Source organism: Xiphophorus maculatus, chromosome 9 (assembly GCF_002775205.1).
Source record: "Xiphophorus maculatus strain JP 163 A chromosome 9, X_maculatus-5.0-male, whole genome shotgun sequence".
NCBI lineage: Eukaryota > Metazoa > Chordata > Actinopteri > Cyprinodontiformes > Poeciliidae > Xiphophorus > Xiphophorus maculatus.
In genome coordinates this window covers 13,547,284-13,562,371 of record NC_036451.1, presented here as the reverse complement: position 1 = coordinate 13,562,371, position 15,088 = coordinate 13,547,284, and the positions used below count along the sequence as shown (strand labels likewise).

Genomic DNA, 15,088 nt, shown 5'->3' with positions numbered 1-15,088 from the left:
AGTACTTTTATATGTGTTTAAAGACAATAAATATTAAGATTTGTACAGAGCTGTCAGAGCAGCTTGATCCCACCTGGTGACTGATTCGTGTGTCATAATGTCCTGACCCTGCAATACTTTCACAAAAATGACAGGATTGTGAAATTATACTGTTTGCTTTCTACCTGGAATCGAAAATGTTTGAATAACCTTCATCAGTGGTTCTCCTCAATAAACTGTTTAAGGAGTATCAAACAGAGGATGCATGACAGTACTTGTAGGTAAACTCCAAAAAGATATAAACCCTAACGATTTATCCAAAGAGAAAGATATCTGAAATTAAGCAGTATGTTGGTGTTTTTGGCTTCTCTGTTCTGTCTCAGATACCTTGGTGTTATTATCTTTGACTTTCATAGTTGCACTAATTCAAGATTGACTTCCACTTTTATAAAAAAAAAAAAAACACTGTATATGTACATACTTTTGAAAGGTTTTTTAGGCTTTATTGTCATTTATTCATCAAAAGCTAGACAGGATGTAGGACAGAGAATTGAGTAAAGCTGCAAAAAGCACTCAGATGGAAATTGAATATAGGAAAGCTATGTCAAAAACTGTAGACTCAGCATGCTGAGTCTACAGTCTAAACATAAACATAACCAATCTAAACATATTACAAGAAAGAAAGAAAAAAAGATTCAATTTATTTAATTTTTTTATATATATTTCTATTTTTAAATGTCTTCATTGAGAGCAAAGCAGAAAATAAGTCAAATTCCTTGTTTGTGAGCACAAACCTGGCAAAAAAGCTAAATCTGATTTGAATTCTGCTTTGTCCTTGGGGTGTCATTCTCAACAAATAATTCAAACCTATTTTTTTCAGCTAAGGAATATTTCTGATTGTCAAAACCTGGTGTCAAAACTTGAAGCAGATGTTACTAGATATGCTTCTTTTTCCATCCACTATATTCTAAGTTGTTTTTCCCCTTTTTTATGAGTTTATTTGCTTTCTCCACAAGATTGCCAGAAGATTTTAGACTGAACACTGGATGTCGTTGTTTGTATTTGTTGTTGTCTTAAGGAGTAAGTATATTACTTAAACAATAATTACTTCAAAAACTGCATTCTACTCCTCTTCATAATATTTTAGCAAGAGCAAAACCTTACTATTGCACAAACCCTTTTTTCTCAGATCATTCTGTCTTGTGATACTGAGGATGAGAATCTCTGCACAAAACTATCCTCTGCCTGTGATCAGAAGGATTTCCAACCCTTTGGATTTTTGTTTTGCACTGTGCTGTGAAAAGAGACAGCCATCTAGTTAATCTAGATCGGAGAGTATGTTGATATCTGGCATTCAAACAAATGCAAATTAGCATTTTATCAGTGTTACTGTCTAACATGGGTCAAAAGTCATGGGTCAACACGATCTGGGGATAGCAGAAGAGTTGGTCAATAACATACTAGATTTCTGAAAAATAGAAAAAATAATTAAAAAATTATCTTTAGAGCTTGTGTAAAATAATCAACTTCAAATTATAGGCCTGTAAGAGTTTATTACTGATTAAACATACTTTTCCGTTCATGCATAGTCTATGCAGCTTATGCAGGGTCAAGGGGGGCTTGTGTCTATCTCCAGTGGTCATTGAGTTAGAAGCAGGGCACACGTTGGACAAGTTACACAGGTCAAACAACTCACTCATACCTAAAGACAATTTCATGTCTTGTTTTTGGACTCTGTACAGGGAGAACATGCAGAAAATCCCCAGCTGGGATTTGCTGCCAACTGCACCACTTTGCAACTATGCTGTTAAAAATACTTTCAAATATCCACTGTCAAACTTTTATTAAGTAGAAGAAGAGAAGTGCAACTACGTTACATTACAATTGAACATTTCATTGCATTCTGGTGTCTGCGTGTACTAAATACACCAAAGTATAAGGGAGGACGTTGTTAAACTTGCACAGTGGATTAAACCAAGATTTCAGTTATCCTTACATTATCTGTTTTTGATATAGTTTCCTATTTAGGCTCCCTGCCAGGCATAGCTTCTTGGATTGTAATTTTTATTGCTGAATCAGATGTCACTTGACTATTTCATGCAAGAAACTTGAATTGTCAAAAAATATTTTAATAAGTATTTTGCGTGGATATGTGTATTTTTTAACTTAATGTTATATTGATTATTCAACAAAGCTAAATCCCCATAAGAAGAAGCAGTACTTTTAAAGTAAACATGCTTATTGTACACATTAAAATACCTTTTTATGATACGCTGTTTAGTCAGGTAATTTGCTTATGTGGCCACCCTGCTTAACCGACATGCCACTTACAACTAGTTTGTTGAATTTTTAAGACAATTTAACCAAAACAGCCAAACAAGTACTCTTTGTGTGCAATAAAAAAGAGTTTAAGGCTTTTTTATATTTTCTATATCTTTTTGCTATAACCCCTTATAGTCCATACATACATAGTCTTGTACATCTGTAAATAAATATTTATATCTCGTAGAGCACTTCTGGATAGATGCAAACTACATCTCGTTGCTTGTACTTGTGACAGTGCAATGACAATAAAGTTTAATTCTATTCTATTCTATTCTATTTTTTCAGCCAGCTGACTAGCAGTGTGAAGCAACAGGTGAGTGAGGAACAGTGCTGTAACTATGCTCCATACAGCAAGAGAAAATAAGTAGGCTACCTTGTTGCATTTGTTATATTTTACTTTATACTAGTCATTAACCCCCTGCTTATTCATTATGTTGAAATTTAGCAACAAAGCCCACACAGCTTAAAGTTAGTTTTCCAATCCAGACGTGATAATCACTATCTCAAAAAAATCATTGATAGTTAATGTATGTTTATATATAGGCTACTGAACATATCGATGTCAGTCAATTGACATTTTATCGACAAGATGAGTTTTGTCCTATCTCGTATTCCGTACAAAAGTTCACATGATCAGCTAGCTCCACTACAAGCTGCCGCGGTTTTGCTTCGGACCAACACAATGTTGCCATTCGTTGCGTTTCTGTCGGTTCTGCTGGGAGTGAGCGGCTCCGGCGTGTGTCCGTGTGACAGGCCGGAGCTCTGTCAGCCAATCCGGGGAGAGAGAGAGTTTGAGGTAACGCTGTCGGCTGTCAACATGTAAAACAAACATACCTGCCGCGAAGTATCATTACTTACATCAGCTTTAATTTCTGGAAGAACAACTCTGTTTTTCCAATAAGATTTTTTCAGAGTTATATTCTGAAATTTCTCTTAATAATATAATTTAAAGTCCAGAGGTACTAAATTCTCTGTTAGTTTTGCACTGGTTTTTGGAGTTGTGTACTCTCAGAAAATGGATTCCTTCTATCAGGGCACCTGAAGCAAACACCTGCAGGTTATGATGTTCACATTAATAAAATACGACTTTTTACTGCAGCTTGGATAAAACGCAGTGACGTGGGGAGTAAACAGCATCCTAATCTCAACAGATCTAATGAGAAAAGTTGACAGTTTAGTTGCTAAAGTTATTTTTGAGATGGTGGGGTGTATAAAGTTCCTCTTTTTAAACATCCGTCTTTCTGCATTGCAGCCAACATTGACTCAGGAATGTGAACTGTTCAACATGTAGGGGTGAACACACTGAGTGACTTAACTCAGGGTTTATCTGATTATATAGATTCGGTTCAGTGTTTTAAGGTTTCCTGTCTGCCTGTATGGTAAAATGTAAGAATTTGCAAAGTTTATTTTTTGTGCCATTGTCTCAGTTGTGTGTCTCTTTCATTCTTGTATCCTCTCACTGTAAAAAATATTTACCATAAAATCTGGTGAATCTTTGTTTTTCCTCGTATTCTAATAAAGAATTGTGAATTCAAGAAATATGATGGAAGCCACATATGGGATTTTTAAATTTTAAATGTCAGAAACCTCTTAAATGATTTGTTTTGACTCTTAAAAACAGACCTATTCAGACAACATTCACAAGCACAAATAAGAACAAATGCTGAAAAAAATAAAGGTAGAGCTAATAACACTAAAGTAAAAAACACTAAAATTAGATAAAAATGTTAAAAAAGATGCATTTTAAATGTCACAATGCAGAATTTTCTTCAATAAGAGGCCTTTGACAGTTTGCTCTTTTCTTCCAGTGGTTGTAATATTTTGTTTGCTCAGTATGATATGCTATGTTTTAGATTCATTTGATGTTCTTGGTTGTGTTGCAAAAAGGAGTTTTGTTGTGAATTGACACTATATTAATGAATTGAATTGCATTGTATTCAATTTTCAAAAACTGCATTTGGTTTTGCTCTCTAATTGTTTTTTTTCTAGACACCTTGATCATAATCATCGATATAACTGTTTTTGGTTTTAGGTGTTTGTATTTGATGTGGGGGGAAAGACATGGAAATCCTACAACTGGAGTATGGTGACGACAGTGGCTGCCTTTGGGAATTATGATGCTGAGCTAATGTGCTTCGCTCACTCAAAAGGAGCACGAGTTGTCCTCAAAGGTGAGTGAGTTTACACCGGTTTGCCTTAATAGTCTGCAAAACTTCATGTCTATATCGACATTCATTGTTTCAGAGCATTTTTTTTTTTTCCTTTTTACAAATCTGTTTTGATATTTGCTTATTGACGTGTTGTCTTTGTCCTTGCATGTCTCTTTGTGGTGGCGGCATAGGTGACGTTCATATTCCCTACATTGTGGACCAAGCCAACAGGACCAAATGGATAACTGAGCAGGTCAGTTTAGCCAAGAAACAGTTCATGGACGGGATTAACATTGACGTTGAGCAAGCAGTGGAAGACGGCTCTCCAGAGTACTACGCTCTGACAGCACTGGTCAATGAGTCGACAGAGACCTTCCACAGGGAAATCCCAGGATCTCAGGTAGAACAGCAATGGTTCATCAATGTCTGGTGAACCATTTCCATTTCTATTTCCATGGAAAATGGCCAGCTTACCCCTACCATTTCCTTTTTTCCCTGATTTTTAGGTTTCATTTGATGTCGCCTGGTCACCAAAATGTATCGACAAGCGCTGCTATGATTACGTCACCATCGCCAAATCCTGTGACCTGGTGTTTGTGATGTCCTACGATGAGCAGAGCCAAATCACTGGAGACTGCATTGCAATGGCAAATGCCCCATTCAGCCAAACTCTAAAAGGTCTTTATGTCCAGATGCACATTTAAGATTGAGAACCAATCACCTTGATAATGTGAACTAATGGAAAAAAAATTTATCTGTCCATTTTAGCCTATGATGACTATTTGGATCTGAAGATTCATTCAAATAAGCTGCTGATGGGAGTGCCATGGTACGGCTATGACTATCCATGTGTTAACCTTTCTCAGGTATGGCAATATTTAATGACAAGTTGCACACTTTACTTCTGATAATGCTGCATATCATCCTGAAAATACAATCCTAACACTGAAACATGATGGAAACATCGTCATACTTTGGGGGTGCTTCCTTTTTACTTATTTTATAAGATATGTATTGTATCTTATAAAATCTATTGAAATTTGTCATTTTATCATGACAAAATGTGAAAAAGGGTATACTGTATAAATATTTTTGCAAACACTGTAAATTTTTGTCCAACTGATTATTTTGGCATTTTAATTTACTGACAAGAGCCCACAGCCAGATGATGCGGGCTCTTGGACCACGAAGCAGGACAGTTTGGCCAAGAAGCAGTTCATAGATGGGATTAACATTGATGTTCAACACTATTGTTGCCTATTGTGTCTATAGTCACTTCAGGCACAATGAATGTGTCTCTGGTCACAAACTGTACTTTGACAAATGTATATTAAGACAAACCTCTCCAGATTAAAGAAATCCAATACATTTTGAAGAAGAGCTGATCAACAATTGCTTATATTAGAAGCTAAATTTATGGTTGTGATATTTTATGATTTGTGGAATATACATATGATAAAACCTAATCTAGGTTATTATTTTTCCATTAAATGTTCAGAATGTTTTAAAGAAAAGCCAGAGGAAAAGAAACATGCATTCAAAATGGAAAAAATTGTTGGAAGCCAGTGAGCAAATCTTATGTCCAGTCTTGTGTTCTTTAAGCTTTTTTAATGTCGGTTCACAACAAATGGAATACATTTCCCTATGCTGCCACCAGGTGGCAGACCACCTGCTATTACATGGTTCTGGGCTCACAATTCTGTTTTCATTGAGCTTCAAAGATAAATCAATAATAATTGTCTTTACCACAAGAGAGATTAGTCTAATTATTTACATCAGCACACACATTTCACACTAATAGAGTTTAATAGTTAATTACTGATCTGTCCTAAGTCTCAGTAGGAACATTTGCTGCTAATGATCAACCAATTATGGTGAGGATTATTAGGGGAGAAATATTTCATAGTACTGTGGCACCCTTTTAAAGCTGCCTTCAGTTAATAACAGAAAATTAAAAAAAATATTATTTAAAAATAAAGTGTTTTATACCAATCTTGATCTAAAATGTTAAACATGTTACTGGCTCAGTATAATTTGATATTTTTTCTGGAAAGTTTTAAATGTGTTTCTTTTTTAAAAAATTGGATTTATTTAAAATTTCCATTGAAATGCAAAGTGCATTACACATTAAAGAAATTATTTGAGCACTATTAGTTTTCTTTTTTTTATTAGTCAACAATGATGATGTTGACTAACAATATCATTAGCCTATTAATATAGGACTTGCTCCCCTATGTTAATAGGCTTGACTTTCAATCATAGAACACAAAATCACAATATTTTTTCTTAAAAACTGCAGGTGATGTGGGTTTTATTGTTTCCTTTTTTTGCATCATGGCAAATTCTGTGTAAAACCTGCCTATTAATGAAACAAAATAAAACGCTTCTGTTTTTATTTTCTGTTTTATCCAAGGAGGGGATTTGTTACATACCTAAAGTCCCGTTCCGTGGAGCTCCTTGCAGTGATGCAGCGGGAAAACAAAAAACATACAAATGGATTATGAAGCAACTCAACAGCCCAACGTCGTCCGGCAGACTGTGGGATGATGAGCAAAAAGCTCCTTACTTCTATTACAAGGTCTTTTTTTTAAACCATACTCCTAAAACAATGCATTTAAACAAACACAAAACAAATTAAATTTTTTTCTATTTTATTCTTTGTTTCACTGCTTAATTCAGGATGAGACAGGACAGTCCCATCAGGTTTGGTACGATGACCCACAGAGTCTGTCCCCCAAAGCGGACTACGTCATGTCCAAAGGCCTGAGAGGCATCGGCATGTGGAACGGCAACATTTTGGACTACAGTGACGATCCTGTAGCCAGGCAGCAGACCGCACTGATGTGGAATGCCCTGTTAGGATCCAAACTGGGATAAACTGAATGCTCCAGCAGGAGCTTCTTACTGAGCTGCTGAGCTTGCTCCAGTTGGTTTCCAAACATCTTTTATAGTGGTAACTGGGCGTGGCCTCTATTCAACTTCAGGGATGCTTACTTGCACGTTGCCTTTTACTTTAGATGCAATGAATTATGATTCAATAACTAAGACAATCGTTTTAATCACATTTGCACTGATTTTTGATTACCATTCCAAGAACTGTGATCCTGTTTACTTTGTTCTTTAATAAAACTTTTACTAATTGATCTAGTGGACTCCCTGGTGCTACATTATTGTAGAAAAAACGCACAGTGCGGAAAGAACATCAAAAACAAAAGGAAGAATTGTGTTATCCAGTTCATACAAGTATTAGTTGGCAGGTTAGTTCATGTTTAAAGGCTAGGAAGAGCAGTCCTCTTGACGTCGATGAAGAAGCTGCTTTAAACCTGTGCTTTGTCCCGTGTTGTGTTTCCAGTCCATCCAGGAAGGAGATGACTGATTCTTTTTTTGGGAAAGTTCGGCCTTCAGGTCTCTGAGCTCAGTAGCAGCCTGCTTCCTCAACTTGTAGGGAAAAAACAAACATATTTTGTTTTACAGTCAGTTCCAGATCTGCTGGGCTTTTTATCCAGAACATATCAGAAATAAACCCAACCAGTCACCTGTTTCATTGAGACTGGGCTGATTGTTACCTTTATCTCTGTTATCAGCTTCATCTTGGCATCGTCTACTTTCCTCTTCAGGTTGTCGACCTCATAGCTCTCCTTCATGATCTGAATGATGAGCTCATTCTGAAATATTGCTCTTGGGTTAATTTGTTTACAGGGCACATTTCATTGTGATGAACAAAAACAATCTTTAAATACAGTATGTTTAGTAGCGTGCAATAATCCACCTCAATATATTCTTTGTATAATAAGATATCCTGATCTCCAAAAACCCACACATAAAAACAACAGGTTTAGTAAAATTACTTGTTTGAGTTTCATCATTTCCTAGTTTTAAAATAAAAGCAGGAAGGTATGTATGTTCAGCATTTTTATAACTGTAGGTAACAGTTACTTGATGGTGCTGTAAAAAGGGATTAGGTGTCTGGAAAATACACAAAATCACCCCTTTAAAACATGCAACATATGTCCAGATTTGTTATACTAAGCAATAAATTGCATCTTAAATTTATTAAATCTTCCTTCAATTTTTATTCTTATAATTTTAATTACTTACAGTAAATGGCCTGCACTTGTCCAGAGGGCCCTAAAGCACTTCACCCTTCATTCAGTCATTCCCATGCTGATGGGGGTAAGCTATTGGCTAGTAGCCACAGCTGCCCTCTGAACACTGGCAGCAGGCACAATGACTGAGACTGACAGAGTGGGGATTTGAACCAGCAACCCACCGATGGCGAGACCAACTACTATCACTTTCACCACTGTTGCCCCCTGTTTATGTTCTAGTAATTCTGAATGTTTTTTTGATAAAAGTTAGTAATGTCAATTCTATATGCTACTGGTGTGTGGTTAAATTTTAAGATAACAACTTCCTTTGATATCCTGGACTTCATGCTCCTTATATGACCATATGAAGTCACCTGACTAGGTTGTTTTGTGTCGTACTCAGATTAAAGTTGTTCATTTAATTGAATCCGTTCCTATATGTGTTGAATCCGTTCTAATATGTGTGATAATGTTAACTATGTGGTGCTACAAGGCATATGGGATTTTACTGGACCTTCTCGGAGGACCTCCCCTGTCGCCTTGCTTTCTCTCTGGCTTGAAGCTGATGCAGAACTTTGTTGTGAAATAGCTCCAGTTCCTGCCTCAGGTTTCTCAGATACTCCTCCAATGGTGCTGTGGTCTTCTTGGTTTCAAAATATTTCTTTTTCCAGCTGTCTCGTGCTTTATATTAGTGAAGTAGGGAAAGAAATTGAACAGTTTTCCTTTTTGCACTCAGTCTGACATTGTTTTCACTTAGATGTTGATATCCCACCTTGGTTCCTGCGGTGTCGGTTCTGAGCCAACAAGTCTTTTCCCTTTCTTAAAAGTTGCTGTCTTGTCCACTCCAGCTGCTTCCTCTCCTCTCTCACCATTTTGATTTCCTCCATTAGTGCCTCTCCTTACAAGTATGAAATATGTTCCAATTACCAAGCAAAAGAATTTGGCTCAAACAATCTGAGCATTCCTTACTGTTGGAGAGAAAATCTAGCGAAGCAGAAACTGCTTTATTGGAGGCCGAGTCTGGACCTCGGGGTGAAGCTGTACACTGAACAGGTTGCGGCAACATGGCTGGACCTTCCAACATCTAAAACACCAACATATTTAGAGACAGTATAAATACTGACTGAAACAGACATGTTTATATTTTTTTAAAGAAGTCTCACAATGGCTGCATATTACCCCATTAGTCGGTTTATTTCTGGTGGTCTTCTCTCTGTCTGGACCTTTGCACTTAGAGTCCCCAACACTAAAACATAGAAGTACAGTCAAAAAATAAGAACCAATGCATTTTTCTAATGTAAAGAAAATTTATATTCCAAACATTACAGTGTGCTACTATAGACTCAGCAACAGAGACCTTAATTTGGGGAACATTTCCTGTGGTCTGATGAAACTAAAATTGAAACATTTGGCGATAATGACCACTGTTTCATTTGGAGGGGAAAAAAATGGAGTCTTCCAAGTGTAACATATGGTACCTGTCTGTCAGCAAAAAGCCTAAACTGTGGTCTTCCAGAGACTCAGCTGCTCCTGAATGTGTGTCCTTGGGTTGATATATTGTCTTTCGGCAGATCTCCTCTGTTTCTGCTGACCAAACCGTGTGGGCTGAATTAGCTTCACATATCTCTAACGCTGTAGACATACAAAAAGTAAATGTTTTATTTTCTTTAAAGAATGTCATTTTGTTAATGAGCTAAAAAAAAATGCAAAACACCCTATGAGTTGATTATAAAATTAAGTATTTTTGTTGTTAACCAAACTATAAGTGGTCTGTCAAACCTAAAAATTAACACTGCAGCCAGATGAGTGTAAATTAATGTGTTATGTGTATTAAAATATATGACATGAGAAATGTTTTTTAGTGGATCATTTTCATTATTTAAACATATTAATTCACCAAAAAAGATGAGGGGTTCAGTGTTTAATTAATTGGGTCAATACAATAGAATACTAACTATTTCTTCTTTCTTTTTTTTTTACTTATGCAATCTGACAAAAGAAAATGCTATAGATGAGATTATATTAGATTATGCTAAAATATTTCTTACACTTCGATACAGTAGCTTCTGGATGGAGGAAAGTATCACATTTATACAATGTAATTATCACATTCATATAATCAAAACAGTTATCATGTTATAACATTATAGTGATCAAAAATGTATTTTCCTCCATGACAGCAATACTTCTCAGTACTTTCTCAGCAAAAGAAAAATCATAAATAATTAAAAAGCTAATGTTTTACGTGCGGACAGATCTAATTATTTGATAACTCTTTTATACAGAGTACAACTGTGTAAACTCTTGTTGACAATATGCTGTGAATGACTGCTTTAATACCCTTTCTAAGTGCTATCAGCTTTAGGACCCTTTGATTCTGAGGTTTCCCTGCACAGATCTCCGGCTCTGTTCTCCTGATGAAGCCTGGAGCTTCATCCTCTGAGGAGGAGCTGCTGCAGCTGCTTTCATCTTCTTCATCTTCACGTTCCTCTTCCAGCACAGAGACAGGAACTGGTTGCTGGGAACACTGGGAGATGTGGGGGAATTTAATGGCCTTCTTTGTCCCTGTTGCCACGTTGCACATCTTGGAAGGGTGGAGACAGACCTGGTGCTCTGGGGAGCTGCTGCTGGAATCCATGGTGAAGGACTGAGAACAGAAAGTGCTGTCTGCCTCTCCTGTGGGCAGAAGGTACAGCTCCGGCTGAGCCGCCTGCCGACAGGTTACAACGGCTCATTTCAGGGACTGAGCAAACGCAGTTATTTAAAGTAAGAAACCAATAAACATATCAGGATGTATGGACTCAACGTACATACGGTGGGGCGAATGTTTTCACTTTCAGATTTGTCTCCTGTTTGCCTTTGACCTGTAAAAGACAAGAACTACAGTGTGAGAAGCGCAGCAGTAAAGTTGCTATGCTCCCCATTCACAGCCTTTATAGCCGTCAGTGTATTCAGCCTGAATAGGGCACTGTCTGCGCAGTGAAACGATCAGCCCTACAAAAGGCCTCCTAACTGTCAGCTGCACTCACCAGCGCCAGACTGCGGCCCACGCATTTCAGGAAGGAGAATTTATGGATGCTCCTCTCAGCGCCAAGCAGAGCAGCCAGCTCACCCCTCAGAGTCTGCAGGGTGGTTTCAGGATAAACCCTAATGTCACCAGGAACGAGGACACAATATGTGCACCAGTCAGGGGCTGAGTAAAATTGCTAAATCATGGCTAAGTTGAATGAATGTTTTAGCAGTTTTACATAGGCTAATATTGACTGTTTAATAGTTAATAATAAAAACTATTATTTTCATGGCAACACCAAACTGAGGTCCAATGTTTTGTTGCGTCGTATTCTTTTTTCATGCTGTAAATGACAATAAAGATGAACTTAACAATAGTAAACATGTTTTATTTTAAAATAGAGTCAATATTACACTCATTAACAACTTTTTTTTTTTTCAAATTTCCAAGTTATCGAAAGATTTATATTTTAATTACCATAAATCTTTTTTTTACTAACTGAACTTTACATACGAAATAAATGTAGCATACTGAACATCTGAAATGCATGTGGAAGATTGTTGCTTTTAATTATTATTTCTGTAATTAACAGAGCAGTGTAAAGGCTTTCAAATCACTTGATGTTTTTTTTTTCTAATTAAAACTTCTATGTATTTTACTCAAATTTAAGGTGAATCCACATCACTACAATAGAGCACTTTATAGTCCGGCAAGCAAAACCCCACTAAATGCCTTAAAACTTGTTGTTCTGTTGTAATATATGACACAGTTCAATAAATACTTCTGCCAGGAGCTATATATGGCTTCAATAATCACACCTCTGTTTGATACAAACTGTTGTCATTTGAATGATAATAGAAATAAAATATTTCAAGCACTTTTACCTGATGAAGCCAGCAGAAATAAAACTCTCTGTAGCTTCAGCTGGGACTTTATTGAGTTTCATATCCCACTGATCAGCTGGCACAAACAGCACATGGAGCTCCAAAAGCTGCACATAAATCAAATTAACAATGAAGTTTACAGCCCCTGACATTTGCTTACTTAATACATTTTTATATCATGTCAAGAGATTTAGCATTTACCTTACTGCTGGCCGGTCTCATGCTGTCCTCTGTAAATCTCACTGATTCACACAACAGCTCCATTATCAGTCTGGTTCAGAGAAAGAAACGCAGTAAAAATACTGAACTATAGAAATGTGGGAGTATTTGTTACGAAAGAGTTGTGTTTGCGTGCGCTGTGACTGCTCCAGACTGCCAGGAAACAACCTGCTGCAATTAAACGCACTCAGCCATCCAACTGTGCTTCTTTTATGAGAGTGCCAGCCCTGGATGCTCGGAATGACAGAGCAGCATGTGAAAAAAACAACAAAAAACTTCTCAACATATAAGATGAAAGAGTTGCCTTCATTTTCAAATAATAAACTTTTGTTATGGGTTTTATTTAATCCTTGCACTTTTGAATCAGTAAATTCATGTTCACCAGTAGGGGGCTCTAATTATTTTGTAATTCGAACATTTAATTGCTGCGGGATTGAACATTACTATTCAAACTGTTTCTTATAAAACTTTCAAATATGAATCGTTTTGCAATTAAAAGCAATATTTACAGCAGATTTTATGTTAAGGAACGCTACAAATTATGTGTAATATAGCAAAACTAGCTCTACTAATATGCAATCTATAGAGATGTTAGACATAAAGTTAACATAAAGCATGGCTAATTTTATTCCATTAACATTTGTTAAAAAACCAAAACTATCAAACACGGGATACACCAAGTATATATGTTTAATTTAAAATCACGAGATAAGTAGTGGCAGTGAAAACATCTGAAAATGTACCGAGTTTCCAGACGCCATGTGAATGCAGCACGAGTGGGCACGCCTTTAAAAACCGGAAGCTTATTCCTTGGAAGAAGAAAAAGTTAGCTTGGTAGCTACCAGCGTCGACTAGCTTGCGTGAACTTTTCCACACGTATTATTTTGAATATCGTAGCCATTCCAGATCGCAGTTATGCCGGGACCATCCAACATTGTCGCCATGAAGAAAGTTGTTCAACAGTTGCGCTTTGAAGCGGGTATTAACAGAGTTAAGGTAAGTTTTTATACATTTAGTCGCTCTTAGGGCGTGTGTCTTTCTCGGTCATTTTGGTGTTTCTGTAATGTTACTGTTTTTTGTCGAAATGGTATGGGTTGTGGTGAGGTTTGGGCAGCTCTATTCGTTGAGCGTAAACAGTTTATTACATTTTAAATCTGTTTTCTCCAGGTCTCGCAGGCCGCAGCGGACCTCCAGCAGTTTTGCCTCCAGAACGCCCAGCAGGACCCCCTGCTCACCGGCATGTCTTCCAGCAACAACCCGTTCAGACCGCAGAAAGTCTGCTCCTTCCTATAGTGCTGACGGGCCGGGCGACCACTGTGAGTACGAACATAAACTTTATCAGCTCAAGGTTTTCAATGGACGCTCACAGGAGTTGATTTTATGGCAGCCAGGTGTTTTACTGTTAGTTTTGGTTCAAGCAAAACTTCCTCTAAGCTGCTTTAAAGAGTCAACGCTTTTTCTTCAACGTATTTTATACATGTACAATTTGGCATCCTTCCGTTTTTTTAATAAACCACATAATTACTATTAAAAGTTTTTGTATTTACAAAACGTCTTTCAAATTTTTATTAAGATTATTTTTTACTATTTTCATTTTCTGTGTTGTGCTTTGGTTCAGCTTTGTACTTAAAGTGGCATAGAAATAAAAGGGTTTAAATAAAAATGGTTTAAAATAAATACGTTTTTAGCAACTTTTACTATTTGTTATTTACTCAAATCCATGTTGAATGAGTTTTCTTAAATGCCAAGTCGTGTATTAATAAATCACCTTTTGAGATGAACTACTTTTATCAAAATACTGGACCTGAAAAGTAGATGGTCTATTTAAGACTATAAATAAAATATGAAAACTAGAATTGTGTACAAAAATAAAAAAGGTAGTTTATTGGAGGATTTTATAAAACAAAGATGCCAAAATGTGTGACAATGCTCCATTTAATTAGCTTATAGAAGGGTTAATCCATTTGAAGTTTATTCCAGTAAAATTTATAGTGTTTGCTATATGTCAAATTTGTTTTAAACATTGTATGTTTTACTAATATGATGTTTTCTCCAGGTTTTGGATTACATGCCTCATTGAGCTGAGCTGCAGAATCCTGCAAAATGGACTGGAATCGTCTCAGGAGTCTTTGGGAATTTGGGCCAGGAATTTTAACTTGAGCCTTTTTAAACTTTAACCTTTCTTTAAAAAAAAATTACACATTTTCCTTCTTGGGTGCATTAGAAATGCCTCAGCCTTCCTGCATAGAACTAACACTTGTGCCTTCTGAAATGTAAATGTTTCTTGCCTCAATAAAACTGAACTATTTCCACATTTTAGACATGCAGCTTCATGTTCTCTTTTTGTCATTATTTTAAGACTTTTATCCAACTCAGAGCTTTTGTACAGAACAGACAGCCTAAACCTTAAAGCGAGTTGTTCTTGCAAATACT

The 15,088-nt window shown here is 36.5% G+C and overlaps 3 protein-coding genes across 4 annotated transcripts; 2 read left to right on the top strand and 1 right to left on the bottom strand.

The window, feature by feature from the left end:
- Nucleotides 1-2,929: 2,929 nt before the first annotated feature.
- Nucleotides 2,930-7,597, top strand: ctbs (chitobiase). The gene is made up of 7 exons (XM_005800489.3): nt 2,930-3,100; nt 4,337-4,475; nt 4,646-4,854; nt 4,961-5,132; nt 5,223-5,320; nt 6,868-7,032; nt 7,134-7,597. The coding sequence occupies exons 1-7, from the start codon at nt 2,987-2,989 to the stop codon at nt 7,329-7,331; spliced, it is 1,095 nt and encodes a 364-aa protein (XP_005800546.3). The 5' UTR covers nt 2,930-2,986; the 3' UTR covers nt 7,332-7,597.
- An 84-nt stretch (nt 7,598-7,681) lies between these two features.
- Nucleotides 7,682-12,834, bottom strand: spata1 (spermatogenesis associated 1). 2 transcript variants are annotated; one of them, XM_023339784.1, is made up of 13 exons: nt 12,638-12,834; nt 12,437-12,543; nt 11,572-11,689; nt 11,353-11,406; nt 11,148-11,252; nt 10,883-11,069; nt 10,021-10,174; nt 9,722-9,788; nt 9,512-9,626; nt 9,315-9,440; nt 9,057-9,223; nt 8,021-8,119; nt 7,682-7,892 (listed from the first exon to the last, which is right to left on the bottom strand). In XM_023339784.1, the coding sequence occupies exons 1-13, from the start codon at nt 12,698-12,700 to the stop codon at nt 7,731-7,733; spliced, it is 1,524 nt and encodes a 507-aa protein (XP_023195552.1). In that variant the 5' UTR covers nt 12,701-12,834; the 3' UTR covers nt 7,682-7,730. The 2 variants fall into 2 exon arrangements, with proteins under 2 accessions (XP_023195552.1, XP_014324791.2); XM_014469305.2 differs by having other exon boundaries at nt 10,883-11,252.
- Nucleotides 12,835-13,455: 621 nt separating this feature from the next.
- gng5 (G protein subunit gamma 5) lies at nt 13,456-14,978 on the top strand. The gene is made up of 3 exons (XM_005800488.3): nt 13,456-13,651; nt 13,823-13,971; nt 14,712-14,978. The coding sequence occupies exons 1-2, from the start codon at nt 13,571-13,573 to the stop codon at nt 13,946-13,948; spliced, it is 207 nt and encodes a 68-aa protein (XP_005800545.1). The 5' UTR covers nt 13,456-13,570; the 3' UTR covers nt 13,949-13,971; nt 14,712-14,978.
- The last annotated feature ends 110 nt before the right edge of the window (nt 14,979-15,088 follow it).